At 40.9% G+C, this 27,009-nt stretch overlaps 1 protein-coding gene across 1 annotated transcript in view; it reads left to right on the forward strand.

The window, feature by feature from the left end:
- The window catches only part of lrch2 (leucine-rich repeats and calponin homology (CH) domain containing 2), a 28,313-nt gene extending 1,718 nt beyond the window's left edge, over positions 1 to 26,595 (forward strand). Inside the window, exons 2-22 of the mRNA XM_061802309.1 lie at positions 140 to 414; positions 8,893 to 9,037; positions 9,199 to 9,325; positions 9,412 to 9,517; positions 10,536 to 10,672; positions 10,752 to 10,882; positions 10,987 to 11,074; positions 11,414 to 11,510; positions 11,653 to 11,750; positions 11,860 to 11,921; positions 12,910 to 13,014; positions 13,208 to 13,276; positions 15,817 to 15,876; positions 16,351 to 16,399; positions 16,478 to 16,618; positions 17,209 to 17,259; positions 17,331 to 17,394; positions 20,189 to 20,301; positions 22,215 to 22,352; positions 22,442 to 22,519; positions 23,551 to 26,595. Of these exons, the coding sequence (XP_061658293.1) occupies positions 140 to 414; positions 8,893 to 9,037; positions 9,199 to 9,325; positions 9,412 to 9,517; positions 10,536 to 10,672; positions 10,752 to 10,882; positions 10,987 to 11,074; positions 11,414 to 11,510; positions 11,653 to 11,750; positions 11,860 to 11,921; positions 12,910 to 13,014; positions 13,208 to 13,276; positions 15,817 to 15,876; positions 16,351 to 16,399; positions 16,478 to 16,618; positions 17,209 to 17,259; positions 17,331 to 17,394; positions 20,189 to 20,301; positions 22,215 to 22,352; positions 22,442 to 22,519; positions 23,551 to 23,670 (2,254 nt within the window). The 3' untranslated portion in view covers positions 23,671 to 26,595. The remainder of the gene's footprint in view (positions 1 to 139; positions 415 to 8,892; positions 9,038 to 9,198; positions 9,326 to 9,411; positions 9,518 to 10,535; positions 10,673 to 10,751; positions 10,883 to 10,986; positions 11,075 to 11,413; positions 11,511 to 11,652; positions 11,751 to 11,859; positions 11,922 to 12,909; positions 13,015 to 13,207; positions 13,277 to 15,816; positions 15,877 to 16,350; positions 16,400 to 16,477; positions 16,619 to 17,208; positions 17,260 to 17,330; positions 17,395 to 20,188; positions 20,302 to 22,214; positions 22,353 to 22,441; positions 22,520 to 23,550) is intronic.
- Positions 26,596 to 27,009: the final 414 nt, after the last annotated feature.

Below are 27,009 nucleotides of genomic sequence, written 5' to 3' on the forward strand. Positions count from 1 at the left end.
TGCACGCCTATGTTCGCGCATGGGCGTAGAATCTGCCGCTGTGCGCTGCTGCCGCTGTTACCGGTCTGGAATCAATTCCGCTTTCTTTTTCTTCCTTTCTTTTTTCTTTTTTTTTTTTTTAAACGAAAATGGCTTCCAGTCAAGGAGGTGTAGGAACTGTCACGGCTCTCCAGGACCATCACCACTTACCTAGCGGACCTCAATGGAGCCCGGGGAATAGCCAGTACCAGCAGCAGCAGTACCACCACCACCAGCAGCAGCAGCAGCAGCAGCAGCAGCAGCAGCACCACACGGCCCGGAGCCTGGAGCGAGCTCTGGAGGATGCCGTGTGCTCCGGGATCCTCAACCTAAGCGGCCGGAAGCTGAGGGAGTACCCGGGGGTGAGCTACGACCTCACCGATACAACACAAGCAGGTGGGTGCCACCGTACTATTGGGTGTAAAAAAAAAAAAAATAAAATAAAATAAACGTGTTCTGGGTGTTCGCATGTCTAACCGGATGTTGCATTGTCAGGACGAATGCACATGGTTTGTCCCAATGCCCATACGCTTACACAAACCCACTTATGGAATGATTAGGATTATTATTTTTTTTGCCCTCCTTTCTGAGCGCCCCCCGCCCCCTTGAGAGACCGTATACATGAATGAGACAGCGGCAGGCGCACCCAAACCAGCCACTGTGCAGCGTAGGCTGTCGGAAGTGAACATGAATGAACATTTTCTCATAATTCCATAAATGTCTTTTTTGTTGTTGTGTGTACTACATACCGTTCGGTCGCATGGCGACAAAAGGTGGTACTTGAAGCCTCACCCCCCTGCATGTATGCATACAGGCGCGCGTGCATTATGCTTAAAAGAACATGCAGAAAGGAGGAAGACACTCAAGTCTCGTTTCCTACCTCTGATTCCCATTTTTTATGTAGCCGTTTGTTCTGTTAATATTGAGTTTTTCTCCCACGAGGTTCAACTCGTACATACTAATACTACTGGGCTATTAAACGATGCACATGAAGGACACAAAAATCTGCAACGATTCGATTATATTCCAAGGAGTGTTATCTCCTAGGCAGCCTGATCAGTCAGTTATTGTTCATTATGTCAGCTTCTTAAGTCATTGTATTTGCCGGGTTTACGTCTCCTAATGATCGTTGTGTTCTCTGATATCTCCAGATACAACAGCCCTTTTTCACGCTGTATTGTATATCTCAAAGTGATGAATTGGGGTTGCACACCCCAGGGAATAAATATGATATGCTATCATTATATCCACAGCAGTTTACCTTATATAGTGAACATCAAAATCCAACCAGGTTTGCAGACATAACATTGTCCTTATGAATGAAATGTCTCAAATGGAGTATTTGTTGTACTATAAAAATAAAATATAAATAGGTAAATCTCAAACTACTACAGTATATTATTTCATCCAAGGTAACTGTTGGTGTATACGTGTGCATGCCAATTGTACAATGCACACACACACACGCGTAGTAGAGTGCGGAGTGGATCATCAAAAGGTAAAAACATATTTGTTCACGTGTTTGTGATTTTGCTGAACATCTCTTAGTTCATGGAGCAGATATGGCATGTCATTTAGATTCTTGGGGGTGGTATCTTCCATAAATTCCCCTTTTCAAAATGTCGCATGTATTTCCTTAGCCCATACACCAGTGTTCTACAACGGTTTGTGATAATCATTATGCTGTGCAGTGGAAGAAAGATAGTTGGAGTAGCGGGACATAAAAAATGTGAAAACCACAAAGCTTTGTGTAGAAGTGGTGCATAGATCATGGAAGAATCAATTACATTTAGCTGAGAATTAGGATAACATGCAATTATTTCCTTTCAACCTTTGAAATGCTAACACCCGTCTGTTCTTCTGCCTCCTAGGAAGTCCCCTGCTAACTAATAAATGGAAATGTGAATGCAAAACAATGCTTTGTGACATTGTTTGCTTTTGCTGCGAGTTTGGCCCTGAGGAAGGTCTGCCCATATGTATGGACATTATCGTTTTAGAGGAATAATCAATCCAATGGTGGCACAAGATGCTCAGTATTATATATTTAACAAGACACACATGTTGACATGTCTCAGTATTGTTATTCTTTCAGTACACAAAAAACAAAAATCAGATTTTCAAATGTGCAAAGAGTGATCAACACTTTATACGGCCAATCTCTCCATTTGCGCCGTGTTGTGAAAACAAACGGCTTCTCAGTGCTCCGAGGATGGGTCACAAGCTAAAAAAAAAAAAAAAATCTCAGTTTTGTGTTCTTGCTGTTTGTCCTTATGGTCCGCTTGACTGCTTGCCATCTAACTAATGAGCAATGTTATGCCAAGAAAGCAAAAAGTCCACTCACACAAGTGTGCCTGTTTGCAGTGTACCACTGACACTTTGTCTCTACTTTGTTTTGTTTTCTCATGGGAAAGAGCTCATTGAGGGCCCGGTTCGCAACCTGGGCAGATGTTCAGGTTCATACGTCACCATTAGCTGTGTCTGGAGAGGACCCACAAAGTTTTCAAGTAACATCACGTGCATAGTGGCTCAAGGGTCTTGGAATACGCTCCAAATGTGTATTTGAATTTGAACTGAATCGATCCAGTGATTCTCAATGAATGGGTTGGTTCTCAAAAGTGAGCTGAGAAGCCATTTTGAAGGGGTCCAGAAATTACTGGAGGTCCTTGGTTTCTAACGGTACCATCGAGGTTAGAGGTTAGAGACACTAAGAATATGTCATAAATGGTTCACAAATTCACACTCAAGTGTCCTTTATTCTGCACTGTTTTTCATTAGATTGTTTTTTATATATGGCGCAGAAATGTTGTTCATACGCATTTTAGCAGTCAAATATTTAATTTACATCCCAGGTAAAACTTGTGTTTTATTATGACTGGCCCATCACAGAAATTTTTTTTTTTTTTACCATTCTTTACCATTCTTTGCTTCTTTAAGTGGCTGGTGTATTAACGACAGTATAAAAATGTGGCTGACAAGAGTTAAAATGTAGGTGAGGATAGGCCAGAGGAGATTTGGGCATTTGTAGTTTTCTTCTTGTGTAAGAGTCTTGAAAAATCTGTTATGGCATTTTAAAGAAGGGGTTGTGCTTGTATTGAACAACTAAACCAACCTCTTCAAAGTCCACAAGGTCACAGAAATGAGGAAGAAGCGTAATGGTTGTTTGTGGGTGACTCGGGCAGGAAGAAAAAAAGAAGTTTTAACCATCAAAATATCTGGAAATATGCCCTGTAAATATGATTATTGATATTTTCATTTATCATCATGTTATTTTCTCCCTCAACACTCACGTACTAAAACGGTTCTTCGACCTCCAAAACGTGTTTCTCCAGGTGACTTTCCGTGCATCAGCACAATGAATAAAAACACTTCCATGGCTTGTGTGTGACCTGCGGAGCCCTTCTAAGTCATGTGTTATCACATTCCCGGCCTTTCTTTTCTGGGACGCCTCACGAAGGACTATCTGCCACAGACACACATCTCAGCATTCTTATATTTAATCATCAACCATGTGTAAATATACTGTGAGCATCATAGTAGTCCATAATAGTCAGGCAGGGCATTCTAAAGGGAAAAAAAAGAAATTATATCGACTCCATGAAAACTACCAGTTGCTTTGAATTCTGCCTCTATTTGTCATGGTCACAGCCATGTGAATGTAGCTTGACAGTCTTGATTCCTGGGCAGTGATTTTCCGCCCTCGGGCTCTCTCGTGTTGTGCCTGCGCGTGTTGAGACATGACTTAGTTGTCGGCATACAAACAAGGCCATATCACATTAATGAGGTCATGCTTAGATATCTGACTAGCTACTCCGCTACAGTATTCACATGTTGCACTTAATCTGGCATTAAAGCGTTGTATTTACAGTGTATTGAACAGTTACATTTGCTTCACTTATTTGACACTGATTACTGGCCTAAAGGCAACATAACTGTCTCTTCCTTATTTTTGTCTCTCTCGGGGCATTTAATATTAATATGACCAACATTTCACACAATAAGGTCAACATGGGCAAAACTATTCACTCAAGCTTTTAGCACTCCCTTTTCATTCCACTCCTTCAAGGTTGTAAATCCACACTTCATTAAGTACACTGGAAAAATGTAACGAAATTCAATCAAAATGTATTTATATTTTGTCCTCAGCAGAATTGCAGTCATCTTGAAAATGGAGCAGAAAAATTAAACTATGAGGTCTTTTAATAAGCAGCCAACAATTGCACATATACCAGTACGTGAAGGCTATTAAATGCTAACATTACCCAAAAATGTCCACCCTGTCATTGTCCACTAAAAACAGTTGACCAATTGCACTTCTAACAGCTGCACCATCTACATAATCATAAATGTGAAGGTCAACGGAAAATGTCATCTTTTCAAGTCAAATGGGGAACTTGCAAAGACGTCTTGTGATGTTATCGACACAAATACAGTTGTAGACTGTCGTGATGTAGAACTACTTTGAGCTGTTTCTAATATTTACTCCTCAACAGTGAGTACCAAATACAGAAAAAAAAAAACAGGATTTGCATAATTTACACAACTGTGGACTTAGAAATAAAAAGCAAAAGTAAGTATAATAAGCCCCCTTTATAATGGTGCCATCTTTAAAAGGTTATTTCCTGTGTTAAATCCTTTTAGAGTGACAGCAGCGAGAGAAGCAGCATTCGCTGTGTCATTGGCAGGAGTAGCCAGACATCATCTGCACCTCCAGCACAAATGAATGGATTGAGAATTTGGCACGGAGGTGCAGCCGAGTGGGGTCTTGCTGGGAGCGCCTGGCAGCCAGCAGGTGGACTAGGAGGCCCACTGTGGGCCACAGATGGCGTACGGTCTGGGTCGGAGGGGGTGGGGTGGGGGCGCGAGGGGAATGGACACGCCTTCACTCCACCCCCTACAATCTACGGCGGTACTGAAGAATCCCCAGTCGTGAGGCGTCTGCGGGAGATGGGGTGGGGGGGGGGGCGAGATTGAGGGGTGTTTACTCAAATACAGCTGGGTTACAGCATCGAGCCTCAAGCATTTACTCCTAATGGAAGGTGCTTCCACCCTTTGACTCCTGCTTTGGTCTTCTCAAGGCGATAATTTGGGTTTCCTTTACGCCCTAAGGGCCGATTCCTACGGATTGACGAGTGGCTTCTGGTGTAATTACTTCTATTTTCTGGTTTCAACTACATCAAATCTGCGTAGGGTTGAAATCTTAACTGGCTAAAACACAATGTAAAGAGGTGTGATATAAGAGCAATATAAAAATGTGCCTACAGTGCAGCAGTTTTTTCATGGATAACTTTTTAAAAATCACTTTTATAGACTGGCTTTTATGTGATGTCGTCGTCCCTCACCCCCTCTTTTATCTTTACTACCTGACATCAGGCCTCCTGGCTTCAGTCCACATTGTTGGATTCTTGGATTGCTCAGTCAGTTTTATATAATAGAGCCAATGAGAGTTGGTATTTTTGTTTGTTTGTGTTTTTATGCCGGTGTTCATGTGCCATTCTATTTCGTGTAAAGGACTTTGTAAACACATGCTTTTAACTAATTGTCTTATATTTAAATAGTTTTTTTTCCTGACTGAAGTGAGCTGGAGTGTATCCTCGCATCAAGAACCAAAAGTAATCATTATTGTTTTTATTTTTTGTAAAGGCAAACTTGGTCTTGTATTGAACTGTGCAGGTGTACTTAATGGTGTGACCATGAATGTACAGTATGTGCAGCTATAGAGCTCGTGCACTTACGTTATCAAATCAAGTCACTCGCCGGAAGTGCCGGTCAAACAAAGCATTCTTCAATGCTAAATCGGTTGGAGACGACGCAAAAATACGTCTTATAAGCACGGCACCCAGAGTTTTGTTTGGTACTGATAAACATTTAGAAAGTGGTGATAAACAAGGGTACGTGGGAAAATGAGAGACACTTGGCATAGAGGACCCATATTTAATGCTGAAGTCAATAAGTCGATAAGAAATTGGACTATTAACCCGCTTCCGCTTGTCCTGGACAACTGGATCTACACATGTATCTGGTGAGTAAGTCGTCGAGATTTACACAGAAGAGTTTGAAAGCGTAGAACAGTCTGGACGCATAAAAATACTTCTTGCTGAATCTTTTCTCAATCAGGAATAAATCCGACATAGTGATGAACCTACTCAGATTTTTTTCAATATAAATACCAATATTTAAATAAATGACCCCTGGTTTTACACAAACTCGCATTCATTAACTATGATTGAAAAAAAAAAGACAGCAAGTCAGCTCTTGCGTAAACTTCTCCGTGACACGTTTTTTTTTTTTTTTTTTATAATGTGCATTGTTCTCAAATGAGTCCAATGCGTATTTAAAAAAAGAAAATAAACCATTGGCATAGGCTTCAGCCCCTGTACACGGGAGCACGTTGTTGCCACACGTGGAACTTCGGTAAACCTCTGTGTGACCGATGGTTTATTTTCTTTTTTTTAAAAACGCATTGGACTCATTTGAGAAAAAAGCATATTAGGAGAAAAAAAAGTCTGTCGGGGAAAGGTTTACCGATGATTAACGTGTGGCCGCAACACTCTTTGTGTACATTGGAGACGAGTCCCTGTCATTTTTTTTTTAAACGCATTGCTCTCAAATGAGCCAATTTAGCATTATCAACACTTGGTAATTTGAGATTGAGAAGAATAATTCCTACCTGAAGTGAAGCGATCTCTACACAGTATTTGGTTGGGAACCATTCATCATGTTTAATTGCCGAAATCCATCGATCTTTTCTGGTCTTTTTAGCTGGTACTCCATAGAATTATCTCTTTGAATATTTGTCTCGTCTGTTGTAACAACCAACAACACAACAAGACTCAGGCATTGTCAATATTCTGCTCCGGTTCAATGTCCCCCACACTGTCGAGCAGCTGTTTTTGACCGGCAATATGGCGCCATGAAAATGGTGACATCACGTGCACGAGCGCTATAACATAGTGTACGTCACATCTGAATTTCCTGGTATGATATCGAAAGCGAATAGTGTCATGTCTCTGCACCCCATGTGCATCAGGCCCAATAGTTAATAGTTAGAAACTTGGGTGCATTACGTTAGGGGACAGAGGGGATGTGATGACGACTTTTGGAATATGTTTATCTGTGGCTGTACAGCTTCTCGCGCTGCTTGCTAATGAACACATCTACGAGAGATAATGCACAAGATGGGATCAGCTGAACACACATGCGCACACTCATTTGCACAATCAATAGGTATCCAGACTTGGTAGGCTTCACATATTTCACGCTCCTATGTTCCCACGTGACACCTCGGGTTTAAAAGACAATGTGTGTTGTTTGTTGAGGGATAAAGAAAGAGGGGGAGCAATCAAGAGAGAGGTGCAGATATTCTGTACACTCAAATATCTTTCAGTATCCCAAAATAATCTCAAATCTCTTTGGTGGCGTCTGTGACAATTCTGATATAATGTGTGTGTAGTTTGAAAAAGTACATTCCTTAGTAATTGAGATCATACAGTATTTGTAGCCTTGCGCACAGAGCTAAGAGGATAGTAGTAGAATCATATCATGTGATATATGTGAGGAGATCCATATTTGTAAACATTTTCGATGGTTGTATCATCTTTTGGATATACAAAATGAATATATGATTGCTGTCCTGTGCAAACGTGTTCTTCCAAATTGTGTTACTTTCCGCTTCCAAGTAAGCCATTTTGTTGTTTTCTTTTTCAATTTGGAAATGTATTTTTGCTTTTTCTTGTTCATCAATAATATTTGCCTTTTAATGCATTCAAACTCTCAAATATATTACAAAATGCACACCCTTTGGTCTTTGGATAATATCGACAACTGATATTTCACTGAAGAGAATTACTTTTTTTTTTCATTACTTTCTTAATATCCATACATATAAATAATATGCTATTACATGAAGGCATTAAAGCCCTTTGCGATCGGATCGATAAAAGGAATACTAGTATATTCCATTCAGTAGGACAAAGAAGGTTGTAATTTTAGACGATTGTTCAATGATGAGACGCTCCTCGCTGACTAAGAAGTATTGATCTGTCTCTCTTGTACTCAATAGCACCAAGACGATGTACAGCTCGACTTGCATGTCACTTGTACAGTCTTAGTACACGTTACATACCATGTGGACAAAAGTACCTGTTCCATAACAAAGTTGTTTCAGTTTTAAAAAAATATAAATACAAGAAATTATGTGAATTCATTTATTCCAGGCTTGAACTGTTGCTGCCATAAAAACTTTATTAGCTACAAAATGTAGGTTTGAATTGACTTTCATACAAGTGTGAAACAAGTTAAACATCAATCTGTAATTGCGGAGTTAATCCTTAAAACTAAAATAAATTTTCCATCGCTAACGACTTTGTAGTTATGTATCCTTTTCTTTGGTGCACCGTTATGCAAACCTTAAAAATGTATATTCACCTCATCTTATTATGTACACAATGTTCACCCTGCATTTTGCTGTAATGTGTAGTTTTAAAAAACTATTTTGTCTGAAATCTGAACTCACGGAAAACAGTGACTGCAAAATATCAATAGCCACGTTTAACTTTAGATGTTCAACTGTCAGTCAAGGATTGGTCAGGTTCCATTGTTCCAAATGAATCTAAAATTTTCAACTCACCGAAATATTTTGGATAATTTGCATTTTCCAACTTTGTGGGAACAGTTGGAGGAAGGCCCTTTTTTTCAACACTATTGTCCCCCGGTGCACAAAACAAATAATGTTAAAGCAAATGAGAGGCCATTAAACACCATGAGGATGAATTGAATAGCACATCATGAAAGTTGTAGTAGCTTCTAACACTTCTTTCAATCGCACATTTTTTGTCTACATAGTGTGTCTCATCCTGCTTATGTTTTTATCTGCAGATCTGTCTAAGAATCGTCTCTCTGAGGTGCCCCCAGAAGTTTGTCTGTTTGCCCCGCTCGAGTCCCTCAACCTCTACCACAACTGCATCAAGTGCATCCCAGAAGCCATCATCAACCTGCAGATACTGACCAATCTTGACATCAGGTGATCATGCCGCACTTCTGCCCCCTGGACTCATTATCTAGTAATTGAAAAAAAAAAAAAGCATCTTTTTGAATACCTCCTCCACTTGGAATGTGAAAAAGTAGAATGAAATGTGTCATTTGCGCACCGTTCTAATTGTATGTTATGTTATTTCTCTCAAGTCGAAATCTCATATCCATTTTGCCCAAACACCTGTTCAACCTTCCGCTTAAAGTTCTGCTTGTGAGTAACAACAAACTCGTGTCCATACCTGAAGAGATCGGCAAAGCCAAAGAACTGATGGAGCTAGTAAGGAGCTTTGTCTCTCTCTCCATGCTTCAAAATCCAGGCATGTCCAGTTGTTGTGGAAGATTTCCCTCTTTCCCCCTCTGCAGGATGTGAGCTGTAATGAGATCCAGGTTCTGCCAGCCCAGGTTGGGCGTCTCCATGCCTTACGAGAACTCAACATTAGGAAGAATTGTCTGCAGATCCTTCCAGAAGGTCTGAGTGAAACATTGACACTGATGCTCACTGCAGGAAGTTTGTTCTACTTGATTTCTTTTCTCTACTGACAGATGTGCATGTTCGCACACATGCAACGCTCGAGTCCCCTTCATTTCCCCCACGTTTTATCCTTCACAAGACAAATGATTACTTGGAACTCAGCATTAAAATAAAATAAAATGCATGTTTGATGAATTGAAGAGTCTATTGCCAATAGGTGTGAATGTGAGTGTGACTGATTCAATATTATGATTATTATTGTTATAGTTGTGAAGACAGTACAGAAGCATACTGGTTACTGGCATTCTCATGTATACACAATTTTGAATCTTAAATTGCTGATGGGGGGAAAAAAAAACACGAGCGATGGGATTTGAATCCAGAATCTTTCACCTGTGAGGCAGACATGTAATTCACCAGGTCACTGGTCCTTTCGTGCAATAGCGTATTGCTACCACAACAACAACAAAACCCTGTTTTTCGGGCTATTGTTTTCTTTTTTTGTGTGTGGTGGCAGCAATACGCTTCTGTGCTTTTGAATACTGTTTTTAATTTTTTTTTTAACTTTATATACATCAGCTACGTGGGCAATGAGGCCCTGTAGCTCAGTGGTTAGAGCACTGGTTTGGTAAACCAGGGGTTGTGGGTTCGTATCCCACTGGGGCCTCAACTCCCTGAGAAGGGTTGCGTCAGGAAGGGCATCCGGCGTAAAAATTGTGCCAAATATATATGTGCGGTCATCTGAGATGACACGCTGTGGCGACCCCGAAAGGGACAAGCCGAAAGAAACTTACTTTTACATCAGCTACGTGGGCAAATTATTAGAAGTATAATGCAGTACTGAAAACTACAACCATAATATTAAACATTGTTAAGTTAACATCTCTCTTTAGTCAAAAAGTGAGTGTATATCATCTTCTTAAAGGCAGATTTTTTTGGAAGACTCTCTAAAAAGTAATAGCGCACGCAGCGACAAGAGCTCCTTCTGACACTTTTATGTCCTGTTTGCTGACAGAGTTGGCTGACCTGCCTCTTATTCGACTTGACTTCTCCTGCAATAAGATCACAGAGATCCCAGCAGCCTACAGGAAACTCAGGCAACTGCAGCACATCATCCTCGATAACAATCCTATGCAGTCTCCTCCAGCACAGGTAAGGCCAAAAGCGTCAGGCAATCTGGGGCGACCGCGCCACCTAGTGGACAAAGGACAACATCTCGTAAACGTTTCAGATATGTCTCAAGGGAAAAGTGCACATTTTCAAGTACCTGAACATCCAAGCATGCAGATCGGACAAAAAGCCAGACACTTTGGACCTCCCCTCCCTTGGCAAACGCTGTCTTCCACAGCCACTCACAGATAGGTATGCCAATCCCAAAATACTGTTATATCAACCAATTTTTGCCACGTTGCACTAAATTCCGATACCATACCTAGTCCCCCACCTGTTTTCTCATCTGTGTTCAGCATGGAAGATTTTTATCCCAGTAAGAACCACGGGCCTGACTCTGGAATTGGGAGTGACAATGGTGACAAGAGGCTGTCTACAACAGAGGTTAGACATTGAATAAATTAATAGAGTGGAACCTTCAAAGTCAACACAATCTGCTCCATGACACATTTTTTTTAATTAATTAAAATGCAAATGCTGTGTGTATACATTTCTATTTTTTTTTTCGTTTTTGTAATCTTTTTTTGTTCACCCCATCTATGAATGACCTGGTCGGTCTGTCCTTTTTAAAAATCAAATGTGCCCTATGCACTAAAGCTTGTTGTTGCAATCCTGGACTAGCAAACTCATGAAGGTGACATTGTGTCACAAATGACTTAGAATCAATTTTTGTGTTTAAATATCATGATTCCACCTTACAAACCATCTGTTTGCACCATGCAGCCTTCAGATGACGACACCGTCAGCCTCCATTCTCAGGTGTCAGAGACAGCCCGCGCTGATGCCCTCTCAATCCTTTCCAAAATGGACTCTTGCAAAGGTTACCAACAATAAGTATCCGATTACCCCCTTTGAACGTAATAAATGAGATGAGGGGATTATTGAATGAAGTGCCTCGAAATATATGCAGTACATAAGCGAGTGTTAATGTGATCATCGCGGATGCTTCCTCCCTCTATCAGATCAGGATCTGTATGACTTTATAGAACCCAACCCGGATGAGGATCCTGCTCTGTCAGAGTGTGATGGACAGCAGAACTGTCATGTGTCATGTATTAAGGTAAGAAACTGAACCCTGGTTGAATCCACAATCCATTTACACACAAATGCACACACAAACACATATCTGATTCATTATATATACACTATATTTCCATTGTGTATTTCAGGAACTGGAAAAGGTTCTGTCTCACCAAAGCAAAAACAAGGAGAGCTGGAAAGAGGAGTCAGGGTAAGAATTTTGAATAAACTTGTTTGGAATTTAAACACAAATGAACATGTCCACTCTTGAACTTTCTGAAAAAAAAAAAAAAAAAAAAAAAAAAAATCTCTGATTTTACAACCAAGCTGTCGTGAGTTGTTGTTCATACAAAAAGCTGCTAAATAGAATATTTTACGACATAATCTTGGGCTTTGCGTAAATCAGTTTCTATTTTAGATATTTTGCACCCCCATGTAACTGATTATGAAAACCAAAATATTAGAAACATACAGTATATAAATTTCTTGGCTAGTGAACAGGCTCTCAGTTCATGGCATTATTAACTATTTATCATTATTGATGCTACTCTATATTGGATACCAGTAAATTGAATATTTTTACTTAATTTTGTGGCCTGTATATGTTGCATCTCCTCTTAGAATACATTACTGTATTATATTCCCATATATTTTCAATTAGTTTTCCTAACATTTATTGAGCCAAGGCACATATCTCACATTAGGAAAAAATCTCTCAGTGAACCACCAAACAAAAATGCCACTAAAGAATGTCGACAGAATTAATTAAAAAAAATCATCTTAATCAGGAAATATGGACCTTTTCATGTGAGTACAAATGTATTATTCTGTTGTGTAGAGGGTAACAGTTAGCTACACAGATTAATTGTACCTTCTGCCATCTAGTGGAACAGCATTTAACTGTTGTTGTTGCCTGTTATCACGAGCAGTGATGGATGAACAAAGACGCATCATTGGCGTAGATAAAGAATAACTTTCAGACCAATTAGCTGAGGTTGGATAATTTTGCACGTCCCAGTGTTTGATAATCAATTGGTGAGAAACATACTAATAAAAAAGCAAGAGGAACGGAACAGGAGCGATGTTGCTGAAGATGATGACTGTAGTGGCCGATAAAAGTTTGTTGATATTAAGCTTTAATGCGCCTAAGTTTCGTATGGTACATCATACTCATAACCTCTATCCTGGATGCGTTGCAGCTCCGACAAGGAGCAGGCATTGGAGGAGGAAGATGATGAACTGAAGGAGGTGCTGGATCTGAGGAAGATTGCCGTGCAGCTTTTGCAGCAGGAGCAGCAGAACAGGTCCGTGGGTCCTCCCTGGCTTCTCAGCATCCAGAGCAACGCAGCTAAAGGACATTTTCATGCCTGTTCTTTCTCACCTCTGCTAAGCATTAACAGTCGTGTCGGCTTCATGTCACTTCACTTCAGTTTGCCCTTCATCTTCTGTTTCTCCTCCTTCTCCTTTTGTGGTTTTGGTGTCATCTATTGCTTCTAGACGACGGTCCTTAATTTGCAGAGCAGAAAGTCTCATCCATAGACGCAGAGTGACTGGTCGAGCTCACAGGTAGACAAAGAGGCTTTCTTTACCACCATTTGCTTTGTCAATATGTTTACATGCCCTAGAAAACCCGGCTGACTTCAGTGTTCCCCTGGGTATTTGCAGAGTTTTCTTTTGAAAGATATCCTCCCATTTTCTCCGAAATGACGCTTTTGGCTATTTTTGGCAGACGGCGTATCTGCTGTGGGGCCCAAATGTGCCAGAGGGGGAAATGTCAGTCTATCTCGATTTTCATGCAAGTGCAAGTCTCACTCCATTTTTGGCAATTTGGGCGACAGGCTGTGTTTTCGGCGCTGCGAAGTGCGTGTCCTTAGACATCTGCCTGGCGGGGTGACAATTTCATGGCAGCTAGTCAATATACAGTGATGAAAATAAATATTTGAACAGCCTGCTATATTGCAAGTTCTCCCACTTTGAAATCATAGAGGGGTCTGAAATTTTCGTTATAGGTACATGTCCACTCTGAGAGAGATAATCTAAAAAGAAAAATCCAGAAATCACAATGTACGATTTTTTTTTAACAATTTATTTGTGTGATACAGCTGCAAATAAGTATTTGAACACCTATCAGCTGGAATTCTGACTCTCAAAGAGCTGTTAGTCCGCCTTTAAAAGTCCACCTCCACTCCATGTATTATCCTGAATCAGATGCACCTGTGTGTGAGGTTGTTAGCTCCATGAAGACACCTGTCCACCCCATCCAATCAGTAAGACTCAAACTTGTAACATGGCCAAGACCAAAGAGCTGTCCAAAGACACCAGACACAAAATTGTACAACTCTATGGAGAAATTGCCAAGCAGCTTTGTAAAAAAAGGTCCACTGTTGGAGCAATCATTAGAAAATGGAAGAAGCTAAATGTGACAGTCAATCTCATTCGGAGTGGAGCCCCATGAAAGATAACACTTCGTGGGGTCTCAATGATCCTTAGAAAGGTGAGGAATCAGCCCAGGACTACACGGCAGGACTTGGTCAATGACCTGAAAAGAGCTGGGACCACCGTTTCCCAGGTGACTATAGGTAATCCACTAAGACCTCATGGTTTCAAATTTACGCATGGCACAGAGGGTTCCCCTGGTTAAACCAGCACATGTCAACACCCATCTTAAGTTTGCCAATGACCATTTGGATGATATAGAGGAGTGATGGGAGAAAGTTTTGTGGTCAGATGAGACCAAAATGGAACTTTTTTGGTCATAATTCCACCAATCGTGTTTGGAGGAAGACAAATGATAAGTTCCTTCCCAAGAATACCATCCCTACTGTGAAGCATGAGGGTGGTAGCATCATGCTTTGGGGTTGTTTTTCTGCACATGGGACAGGACGACTGCACTATATTAAGGAGAGGATGACCGTGGCCATGTATTGTGAGATTTTGGGGAACAGCCTCTTTCCCTCAGTCAGAGTATTGAAGATGGGTCGAGGCTGGGTATTTCAACATGACAATGGCCCGAAGCACACAGCCACGAAAACCAAGGAGTGGCTCCGTAAGAAGCATATCAAGATTCTCCCGTGGCCTAGTCAGTCTCCAGACCTAAACCCAAAAGAAAATCTTTAGAGGGAGCTGAAACTCCGTATTTCTCAGTGACAGCCCAGAAACCTGTCTGATCTAGAGAAGATCTGTGTGGAGGAGTGGGCCAAAATCCCTCCTGCAGTGTGTGCAAAGCTGGTGAACAACTTCAGGAAACATACGATTTTGGTGGATTTTATAGGGATACATATCGACAGATACTGAACTCAACAAACTATACAGATTATTAAATCACCAGCCGTTATTAGCAGCTCATTCTGTATAGCAGCTCACATTATTTCTTACCACATCGAAGAGAGCTGGCAATGGTCCACTCACACACAAATGACTGTGATTACGCATCGTCCTCATCCACACTCTGACGTCTCTGAGCGAGACTGAGAGTAAGACACATTTAAAGGGAACGAGAGGAGTCACTTTGATTGGGGGTGACTGAAGTCAGCGGTAAACACTCCCACGTTGGCGCAGCATGTCAACCTGCAGTTTATCCACGAAATTACCAACAACGGTCTAATCCGCCTCTGTCGGGCAGTTGCACGGCCCACAGTCATGAAAATAGTAGCCCTTTATCTAGCCCTTTATGTTGTTACTTTTCACTCCTGCCAAAAGTGATCCAGGTCTTTCTCTGCATCCTCTTGAGAAGTTAAATACCCTTCTTCCTCTGATGTCAACCCCCGCAAAGGATGTTTGAACTCTCCTGCAAGCTTTCATCATGCTGCTTTTCACTGTCAGCCGGTGGGCAACGCTAGCTACTACTTTGCTAAGGCACACATAACACAACCCTCATTTTAATTACATTCATGAGTTTTTGTTTTGTTGGGTCTCTTCAAAGCTGCAATGTAAATTGTCGATTATGATTAATATTATGAATAACTCAAATTTATATGAACAAACTTTTTGATATTAAAGAATCATTAAACATAGAGATGATTTGCCCAGGAAACTTCAAGGTGATGCGTGTAACTGTACTTATTGTACATGGCTGTTATTGTACCTGTACTTGGTTGTGTCTGCAGATTCTTAAGTCACTCTAGCAGCTCTGGCAGCAAATCCAGGCCTCCTCCTCAACCTCGTAGGTGCGTTCCCGTACCACATGCTTCTTGATCTGTGCACGCTCAGTGGTACTAATGAACAATGACAATGCAAATATTTATATGCTCTACCTAATAAACTATGTAGTACACCAGACTGACCTGCTGCAAATCGCCCCTGGTTGTTTGTAGAAAAACTTTATCTGTCCTTATAATAGAGTCAATGCATGAAATCAATGTGAAATATTAAATTCTACAACCTTATAACGTACACCCACACAATATAAAGTAAGCCCTTCAAGATTTGTATCAAGTATAAGTGTACCATGTTTATGTTAATTTACTGCATTTTATCACTCTGGGAAAATGTTTATATAAACATAGTAACCTCATTAAGGTTTGCTTGAAAGTTTAAATATATGATATTTCAGTCTTCCATTTCTTGTCAGACTGTTCATGTGTTCATACAATTCATTTAAAGTTAACTGATTGCAAAAATATTGATCTGATTTACTATAGTGCTTCCCTGGATGAGGGAAGTAGTGGAGCATCTCTGCTATGTGGACAGGTACTACCTATTTGCATAGAGTGCATGTATTTCTTTGCCTCTGGGCAACAATATACTTTTATCTCTTTGTTTTCATAGCCGCCGTCCTCCTCCTCCTTTGATGGAAACCTGAAGACGGATCAGTCAGATTCAGAGTCCAAATGGCCGGACGTCCCTCCTGTTCTCAATCAAAATGAGGATCGAAAGAGAAACAAATATTTGAGAAAAGATTATCTCAAGGTGTATTCATCTGCAGCAGTAATGAAACCCATTCCATTTGCTTCTTTTCTCATTAACCTCTTTTGGTTTTTCTCGATTCTTTGAAGTAATGTCTTGCGATAAAAGGACTGACTTACAATGACATCAGCCCATTGCTGTCCCACACTTACACTGGAATTGGGAGTATTTATGGCATAATTTTGTTTCCAAACAAATGCTGATCAAATTTTTTGGCATTTACCCTTAGATCACTCGAGTTTGGTTCCATAGTACAAGATTTCCACGATAACTGTACTGTGCAGATAATGACCAAGGGCAAAACAAATCCTGATTGTACAGCTTTGTTGATATCCACCTCCTCCTGCTTAGGCATTCAATGCCATCAGGGATTCTACCAAAAGTTTAAAGAAAATCACAAGTCGTTTATTATATTATTACATATTTATAGATATGATACCCCAAAAAAATCTCTTCATTGATCAATGCCCATCTCTACACTATATGTGAAATCAGTAAACCTTAAATCGAACATGATTCAATACAAAATGAAATAAAATTCATATTTATCATGTGAAATACATAACTTATATTTTTGCTTGTTGTTTGGACAGTACAAATGCCAGAGTGCCCGGAAAAACTGCAGCGGAAAGGATGACTGTGAGGTGTGTGCGGGCCTCGGAGAGATAAACACCATCATCACATTTAATTGAACCCGCATTCATTTTGTCTGCAGGAGAGTTTACGCAACTCTGATTTCAGCGCCACTCTCACTGTGTTTGGACTCAAGCCAAGATCAGGTACTAAAATGCACACTTACATGCAAACATTGATGGGATGAGCATGCAGAAATATGAAACTTTCCTTTGTATTTTTTCAACTGCTGCGTATCCAGTTGCATTTACTTATTTTAATTTATTACATAACATTAACGTGCTTAGCTGGCAACAAAATCTTATTTCAATTCAATGTTTTTCTCTTATTGAGTGATGTACATCACCTGTTTCGAAACATTAATTGCAGATACATACTGTTGAAGCCAAACATTTACATACATTGTGCAAAGCCACACATTTAATTTTTTTTTGTCTCAGTCAAATCAGACTCTATTTTACTGTTTCAGGTCAGTCAGGATCACCAAAATTATTTAATATTGTTAAATGCCACAATAATGAGAGATAATTCTACATTTTCTTCGAGGTCAAAGGTTTACATACACAAAAAGTTTACTTCACAGAACATTAGGAAGCCCAGATGATGAGGGCATGGGTTTACAAGCTCCTGATAGGTTAACTGATGACATGTGAATCAAGTAATGCCACACCTGTGGATGTATTTAAGATCACACCTCACACACTCTGCTTCCTTGTTTGTAATGTGAAAATCAAAAGAAATTGGCCAGGAAATAAGAGAAAGAATTGTGAAGCTCCACAAATCTGGCTCATCCTTGGGTGCAATTTCCAGATGCTTGAAGGTGCCACGTTCATCTGTTCAAACAAGTATGAACATTATGGGAATGTCCAGCCATCACCCCGCTCAGGAAGGAGACGGGCTCTGTGTCCCAGAGATGAACGTGTTTTGATCTAAAATGTGCGAATCAAACCGAGAACAACAGCAAAAGACCTTGTAAAGATGCTGGATGAAAGTGTCATTATCTGCAGCAAAAACGAGTCCAACATCGACATGGGCTGAAAGGCCACTCACCGAGAACGAAGCCATTACTCCAAAGGAAACATAACAAATCCAGATTACAGTTAGCAAAAAGACACCAAGACAAAGATCTTAGCTTCTGGAGACCTGTCTTGTGGTCTGATGAAACCAAAGTGGAGATGTTTGGCTATGATGACCAAGGTTACATCTGGAGGAAAAAGGGGGAAGCTTGAAAACCGAAGAACACCATGCCACATGTCAACTGTGAAGCATGCAGGTGGCAGCATCATGTTGTGTGGGGCTATTTTGCTGCAAATAGGCGGCATTATACAGAAAGAACATCAACTGGAGATATTAAGGCAACATGTCATGACATCAGCCAGGAACCTAAAACCTGGGCGTAAAATTGGTATTTCAAATTGACAGTGACACTAAGCATACTTCCAAAATCGTTAAAAAGTGGCTTGAGGATAACAAAGTCAATGTCTTGGAGTAGCCATCAGGAAGCATTTATCTGAATCCCTTGGAAAAATTTGTGGTCGCATCTGAAAAGATGTGTACGGTCAAGGCAACCAACAAACCCGACTCAGTTACACCAGTTCTGTCCGGAGGAATGGGCCAAGATTCCAGCAGAGTGCTGTCAGATGCTTTTGGAAGATTACCCAAAATGTTTGACCCGAGTCATGCAATTCAAGGAAATGCTACTCCATACTTTTGGCCTCGAAGAAAATAAAGAAAATTCTGATAATAAATTCTCTCTCAGCGGCACGGTGGATCAGCTGGAAAGTGTTGGCGTCACAGTTCTGCGGTCCCGGGTTCAACCTCGGCCCCACCTGTGTGGAGTTTGCATGTTCTCCAAGTGCCTGCGTGGGTTTCCTCCGGGCACTCCGGTTTCCTCCCACCTCCCAAAAACATGCAATATTAATTGGACACTCTAAATTGCCCCAAGGTCTGATTGTCTGTGCGATTGTTGACTGTCTCCATCTGCCCTGCGATTTGGAACAGGAGAGGTTTAGTCTAGTTTACTTTAGTTTACTTCGGACAATGAGACAAAAAAAATTGAAATGTATGTTTTTCTCATGTATGTAAATGTTACACACCCCCAACTCTTTCGGCTTGTCCCATTCAGGGTCACCACAGCGTGTCATCTCAGATGAACACAAACATATGTTTGGCACAATTTTTACGCCAGATGCCCTTCCTGACGCAACCCTTCTCAGGGAGTGGAGACCCCAGTGGGATACGAACCCACAACCCCTGGTTTACCAAACCACTGCTCTAACCACTGAGCTACAGGGCCTCACATACACATATATATGAAGGGGCCAAATAATATTACACACCCCACTTTTCACTTTTTTATTCGTTAAAAAAGTATAGAATATCCCATAAATTTCATTTCACTTCATGGTTTTGCCCCACTTGTTGTTGATTCTTGACAATTTTTTTAAATATTTTTCATTTTATGTTTTATTTAATATATTTTATTTGAAGTCTTTGTTTGAAGTCTGAAATGTGGCGAAAGGTTGAAAAGTTCAAGGGAGCAGAATACTTTCACAAGGCACTATATGTGTGTGCGCGTGCGTGTGCATGTGAGTGTGTTTATACTGTATACATACGTAATACATACGCATGTAATTTAATGATGAACTTAGTTGGAAAATGCTGTTATACTATTTTATTGTCTTCTGCATGCCTCTGGTAAAATTAAGATTCTCTGGAAGTGAGGAGGTTTCTCAGGAAGTATGAACAAAAACACCCTCCCATTTTATCACAGGGTCAAATCCTGGGCTAGTGGGTTCACTTTCATTGTTTACTTTTAAGTATTACTAATTTAAAACAATTAAGATGATATAAATCATTCGAACAAATTTTTTTGTCTTTGTGTTGGTATTTTTTTCATGATCTGGAAATCTTGACAATGATCTAAATATGATATGGCAGCCTTCACAAGAGGAAATCATCAGGAGTTCAGCTCAACTGAGCCCAGCTTCACTATGAGGAGAAAGATGGAGCATTTGAGAGAGGAAATTGAACAGATTGGAATCCTACGACAGGTTGCCATGCTATTTTTTTTTTTTATTCACAATGCTATGATGTGTATGTTTCCAAAGTTGTGTCACAGGCCAAAGAAAGTCTCAGGAGCTTTCTCCAAATATTTGCAGTCTGACCATGCTGGCTTCCACAGCTTGTGAACATAGAGGAGGGTAGGAACGTAGATCAACCTTACGGTTAAAACATCCCAGCCACTTCACACTTGTCCACGAACCACTCCAGTGAGAGTTGGAGATCACGGCTTGATTAAGCCAATATAACCACATCATCTGCAATCCGCCCCCCCTCTATACCTCAGTTGCGGCTAGAAATTCTATCCAAAAAAGTGATGAACAGACAAGGGGCAGATTAGGCGGCGTCCAACCCTCACCAAAAACTACTACAACTGAACTGCCGTTAATGCAGACCAAGGTCTGACACCGGGTGCACGGGGACCAGACAGTCCCTATCAGGGGGTTCGGTACCCCATATTCCCGAAGCACCCCTCACAGGACTCCCTTAGGGACACAGTCAAACACCTTCACCAAGTCTACAAAACACATGGAGACTGGTTGGGCGAATTCCCATGCTGAGGTTGAAGAGCTGGTCCCCTGATCCACAGCCAAGATAAAAACTACACTGCTCCTCCTGAATCAAAGATTTGACTTCCCGACGACCCTCCTCTCCAGCACCTCTGAATAGACATTGCCCGGGAGGCTGAGGAGTTTGATCCCCCTGGAGCTAGAACAAAACCTCCTGTCCCCCTTCTTAAAAAGAGGGATCATAACCCAGTCTACCAATCCAGAGGCAATGTACCCGATCTCCATGCGATGTTGCACAGGCGTATTGCCACAGAGGAAGTTTTTAACCACCCCGGTGACCCCAACCAAAGAGATAGGAGAGGCTGTCTCAGAGACCTCAGACTTTGCTTCCTCATGGGATGGCGTGTCAGTAGAATTAGGGAGGTCTTTGATGTACCACCAGGTGGTGATCACTTGACAACTTCGCCATGCTCTTCACATGAGTGTCCAAGACATGAGACCGTAAGTCTGATACACGATCACAAAGTCAGTCATCAAATGGTGAACTAGAGTGTCCTGGTGCCAAGTGCACATGTGGACACCCTTATGCCTGAATGTGGTGTTCATTATGGACAATCCGTGATGAGCACAGAAGTCCAGTCACAGAACACCACTCGGGTTCTGATCAGCGAGGGTGTTCCTCCCAATCATACCCTTACGGGTCTCAGTTTCATTGCCCATGTGAGCATTGAAGTGCCCCAGGAGAAAAATGGAGTTCCTAGTCGCAGTGCTCTCTAGCACCTCCTCTATGAACTCCAAAAAGGGTTGGTACTGTTTGGTGCATGGGCAAAACCACAATCAGGACCCGTCCTCCCACCTAAAGGCAGAGGGTGCCTACCCTCTCTTCCTCCATGGTGAACCTCAACGTACAGGCCCCGACCCAAGGGACAATAAGTATACCCACACCTGCTCGGCCCCTCTCACCGTGGGCAACTCCAGAGTGGAAAACAGTCCAACCCCTCCCAACCCCAAGCCCAGTGTGTGCAAATGAACCCTAGTTAGAACACCTCAACCTCACACACTAGCTCAGGCTCTTTCCCTGCCAGTGAGGTGCCATTCCAAGTCCCAAGCGCCACCTTCTGTAGCCAGGGATCGGATCGCCACGGTCCATGCCTTTGGCCGCTGCACATCTTGGACTCCTTTTTTGTCTCACTGAAGTCAAATCAGACTAAGCCTCTCCTGTTTCAGGTCAGTGAGAGTCACTGAGAGAATTTCCTACAATTTTCTTACAAAATGGAACACTACACCACCACAATAATAAACAGAGTGTTCAATTAATACCTCTCTGCTTGTCAAAACTGGGTACTCTTATCTTTGTAAAGGAAAAAAAAAAGTTTTGTCTGACATTGTTGCAGAACATTGAGTCCAGACTGAAGGTGTTGCTTCCAGATGATGTCGGAGCTGCTCTGATGGACGGCGTAGTCCTTTGTCACTTAGCCAATCACATTTGTCCTCGCTCTGTAGCCAGCATCCACGTACCTTCGCCTGCAGTGGTAGTCCACATTTATAAATTACACCTTTTTAGTGGAAGCTAAGTAATCGGTGTTTGTATTTTGCGGTGATCCTCTTTGTGTCTTCTCAGCCAAAGCTCAGCATGGCAAAATGCCGTAGAAATGTGGAGAACTTCCTGGATGCCTGTAAGAAAATGGGCGTTCCGCAGGTAATCATTTTCAAACCTTGCATGACTCACTCATTGTATATACATTTTCTTTGGCCATGTTTATCTACCAGTGTTTTGAATAATGTTGCCAACATCTCCATCACCCGCATGTTTCTTCTATGGAGATGAAGATACATATTTGGACATTATGTAACTTCGCATTCACAAAAAAGAACACTAAATTGCTGAAACTAATACGGAGTCAGCCTGACTGATTCACCCAGTGGGATTAAATTCAGGTCTCAGATGAATTTAACTATAAGAAAAGAATGGCTTGCAACACTATTAATGATAGATTATGGTTTTGCTTCATGAAATAAAGTTACATCTACTCGCAGCTACCCTTTTATCAAAGAGTGATATTCACAGGGGGGGCGTTTATGTAGTTCCACTTGAAGAGTGATGTAGAGGTTATGACTAGAAATACAGGTGTTTGCAAATGTAGTTACACGGGTAAAATCATAACAGTTATACCGAGTTCCTTTTTATTAACCTTGTCAGTACCCCATTATAATAAGTACTATGTTATGACCGAAACCAAACACAGTCATGAGACTTGCTGCCAGGACCAATAATGATCTGTGGTGAATCTGTTGTGCCTTTCCAGCCTACAAACCACAACCTTCTGGTGTTCAAAATCTTCTTAAATCTAAAAAAAAAAACCTTGCCCCACCCCCCCAGTTATTATTATATGCTAATTTTGCATTTTTAGGTACTGGACTTAGTTGTCAATGCTATTAAAGCTACGACAATGACAATGCTATTCATTAATAACACGTAACGTGTTTTTGTTTTTCTTATCAGTACAAACTCTTTGTGTATTTGTAAATGATTGACACTAAAAATAACTTTTTACTTTTGCTCTTAATTAGATGAAAGAGTGTACCTTTGTAACTTTTACTTCAGTACCTGATTTGAATCACTAATAATGCATTTGCTAAAGTCCAAGTCTCTGTACTTGGACGCTACTACAGCTTGCGAGTGCTCGTGCCACCTCATAACTTCCACTTGCATCTTTTCTGCTGACGCAGGACAAGCTGTGTCTGCCCCATCACATCCTGGAAGAGCGCGGCCTGGTGAAGGTGAGCGTGACCGTGCAGGCGTTGCTGGATCTACCCGCCATGAAGCCCACGCAACTATCAGCCGCTTGACACAAGCCTGAACAGCAGCCCAAATCCTCTCCCACCTCACCTCGGACCAGATATCCCCTCTTAGGTCCTCCGATCAGAAGGCGATGGCCCGGTGGCTTTGCTTTGTACCTGACTGAAACAGCAGACCAGAAAATAACTCTCCCCTTGTGTTTGTGTATGATGTTGACGCTTCCTGTCCATCACAGCTTTGACGTGTATCCTCTTCGTACATCCACCACTGGGACATTTTGGACCAGACAGCGTCCCGCTGATCCCTCTTTCGACGCTCAACGATGACTGAGCCTACTTCAAGTGCCGGTTGTGACATGTAACGCACTCTTTAACCCCTCCTGTCATTCATGGACGTATTTATATTCAGTGCTGTTTACATTCTTTCTACCCTATACAGCTAACTTACCTGCCACTTTGAGCACTCTACTGTTTCAAATCTTTGCCTTTCAAAATGCATGACGAATACATTTGTTGTTCAAGTCATGCCATGGTGAACCTTCTTAAACTAGTGTACAAGTCCTACATGGTTAGTGTATATGATCACTGTGATGACATGTAGTCCATTGTGCTTTCAGAGCATTTTCTCCTTTTTTTTCATTTGAAGTCATGTATTTTTTAAAATTTTGTACCGTTTTTATACTTTGTCACGCAAGAAACAAAGCAGCTTTTTATCTTTGCGCTGGAAGCTACTAGCGTGGAAGAATCCAAACATGCCAAGGCAATGTCCACAAAACGCAATCTACACTCATGATCTTGTGGGCGAAACCAAAATGGCTCATTTAATGTTGTTATGCCACCTGCATGTGTCGTTAGATATCTTTGTTTTGATTACGAGACCATCTTGAATCATCCTCGACGACTTGCTTACACTTTAGATTTTAGCATTGATTTGAAAGTTTAGATTTGATGTATTTATTTAAGGTTTTTTTTTTTTTTTTTAACCGGACTCTGACTGAACTACTTGGGCCTTTAAAAGTAACTTTATTTGAAGGAAAGGCCACAATATAAACAAACAATAATGATCATTGAGCAGTCCAGGAATTAACAAGAGTTGAGTAACCATACCTTTTTTCTTTCTTTCCTTCCGTTTTTTGGGCATGGTGGTGGGGCTTGAACAAAGGAATTGTTTGTTTTGAAAAATGTCCAAATTGTTTTGTTTTTTTTTAGTATTTTGAATATTACTTTTTCTTACTTAAAGAAAGAGCAGTGTATTTTTCAAGGTGAACAATGCTGTAATATTTAAAAATGTATTTAAATCTTATGTGCTTGTTCTTCTTTCTCTGTAGTTTTTTTTTCACTCACGCTTGAATGTCTCATATTTGTGTCCCCGTTTTTACGTGTACTGACTACATTTCATGGAAAAAGACAAAATTATTACTCATTAATTGAGTGTGAAACATACCTTATCTTTCATTTGTAACTGTTGGATAAACAACTTGATACAGATTAATCCATTTGAATGCATCTCACATCAGAAACTGTAGAAGCCACTTTTTACAGCATAGAAAGTCAGTCAGATAATTCCATATTTTGACTATCTCCCCTTTTATAACTCTAGCATAGTGGGTGACTGGTTAGCACATCTGCCTCACAGTTCTGAGGACCAGGGTTCAAATCCTGCCCTCCCGTCTATGGAGTTTGCACGTTCTCGTGCTGCGTGGGTTTCCTCTGGATACCCCGGTTTCCCCCTACATCCCAAAAACATCCATGCTAGCACAATCGGAGACACTAAATTGCCCATAGGCGTGATTGTGAGTGCCAGTGATTGTTTCTTTGTGCCCTGCGATTGGCTTGCGACCAATTTTGGGGTGTTCCTCTCCTCTAAAGATAGTTGGGACACACTCCAACTCGCCCACAACCCCAGTGAGGATAAGGAGTACGGATTATAGATGGATGGAAGTTTACAAGTAAAGTGTTTATACACTAGTTGAAAGATTTGGTGTCCTCGCATGGTCATCTGATTGATCACGGACGACGTAGCAATGGAGCTTTATTTTTGCGTAACCGAAGAGGAAAAAAGAAATGAAACCAATTCGTAAGCTACCTCAGGTGCCACGTTGCCACTTCCACACATCACCCGAGACCAAGTTTTTGTTGACAATACACAATACACTGCAGTCAATGCACGATTTTGTTGACAATACACAACTGAATTGACGCAGGTTTCACAAAAAAAGCTGCTTGAGAGAGAAAGGAAGTGAAAGAATACTTAATGGCCTAACACAGCCTGGACAAAATCTTCTTGACTGTACTTTCTGTTTGCTGAGTTAGTGAGCCATCATGAATCATGTACCCATGAGTCATGCAGCTCAATAATGGATCATATGAATCGTACTTTGCATTTCTAAAATAACCATAACCTTTAAATGTTTGGTTGAGGTTGTTGGGATCTGAATGATGCTTTTAATTTAGTTTTTTTTCCTTGGATCTATGACTCGTAAGAGTCCAAAAAATGGACCAAACAGATGTTTCCCCCTCTTTGCTTTAGGAACACAATGAATTAAGGTCCAAACAATGAGACGTTATACAATACTTGTCAATACCTTGTCCTTTCTTTTTCTCTCTTTTTTTCCTATTTTATCATCCCAGTACTTTTTGCATTTTGTTGTTCTCTTAACAAGGAGACGAAAGCCAAACTTCACATTGTATTGTGTTTGATCTTTGACTCAACCCATTCATATGTTTTCAGTAATAATCCTCTTCTTGCTGCGGTTTATATTTTGACTTCACAAAACCAAGGTGACATTTCATATCCTGAGAATGAATCATTGAAAGGCAACGGTGCAACCATGAGTCACAGTGACGTAGGGACACTGCCAGAAAATTAAAGCTATGTACTGTACACAGTCCCCCGTATTTTAAGGTAGGTCAATTGCATGTAAAAATAATGAATGACTGAAACTATACATCTCTATAATTTCCCTCTGTTTCTTACAAAAATCTTCAATACATGTCAATTATAAATAAATTCTTTGTAATTCAACGGCTTGTGATTTTCTCCCCTACATCCTACAATTGAGCAAATGTGGATATTGATTTGATTTAATTTGATTTTAAATATAGCACATTGGAGCAACAATAACACCAAATATGCATTAACAGAATGTTTAATTTAAGCTGCTGTTTTGCCATAATTGAAAAAAAAACATGAATGATGAGTTTTTCAGCTGAGATAACAAACCACTTACACTTATCAAAAATGAAGTGTTTAATAAACTATACGTGCCTGCTTTGCTGGATTGTGGGCGGAAGCTGGACTTATCTGAAGAAAACACAACACAGACACGAAGAGGACAAACTCTACACTGGATGGGTGCGAGCTGAGATGCAAACTCTTGACGGTGAGGC

Source organism: Syngnathoides biaculeatus, chromosome 18, assembly GCF_019802595.1.
Source record: "Syngnathoides biaculeatus isolate LvHL_M chromosome 18, ASM1980259v1, whole genome shotgun sequence".
Taxonomy (NCBI): domain Eukaryota; kingdom Metazoa; phylum Chordata; class Actinopteri; order Syngnathiformes; family Syngnathidae; genus Syngnathoides; species Syngnathoides biaculeatus.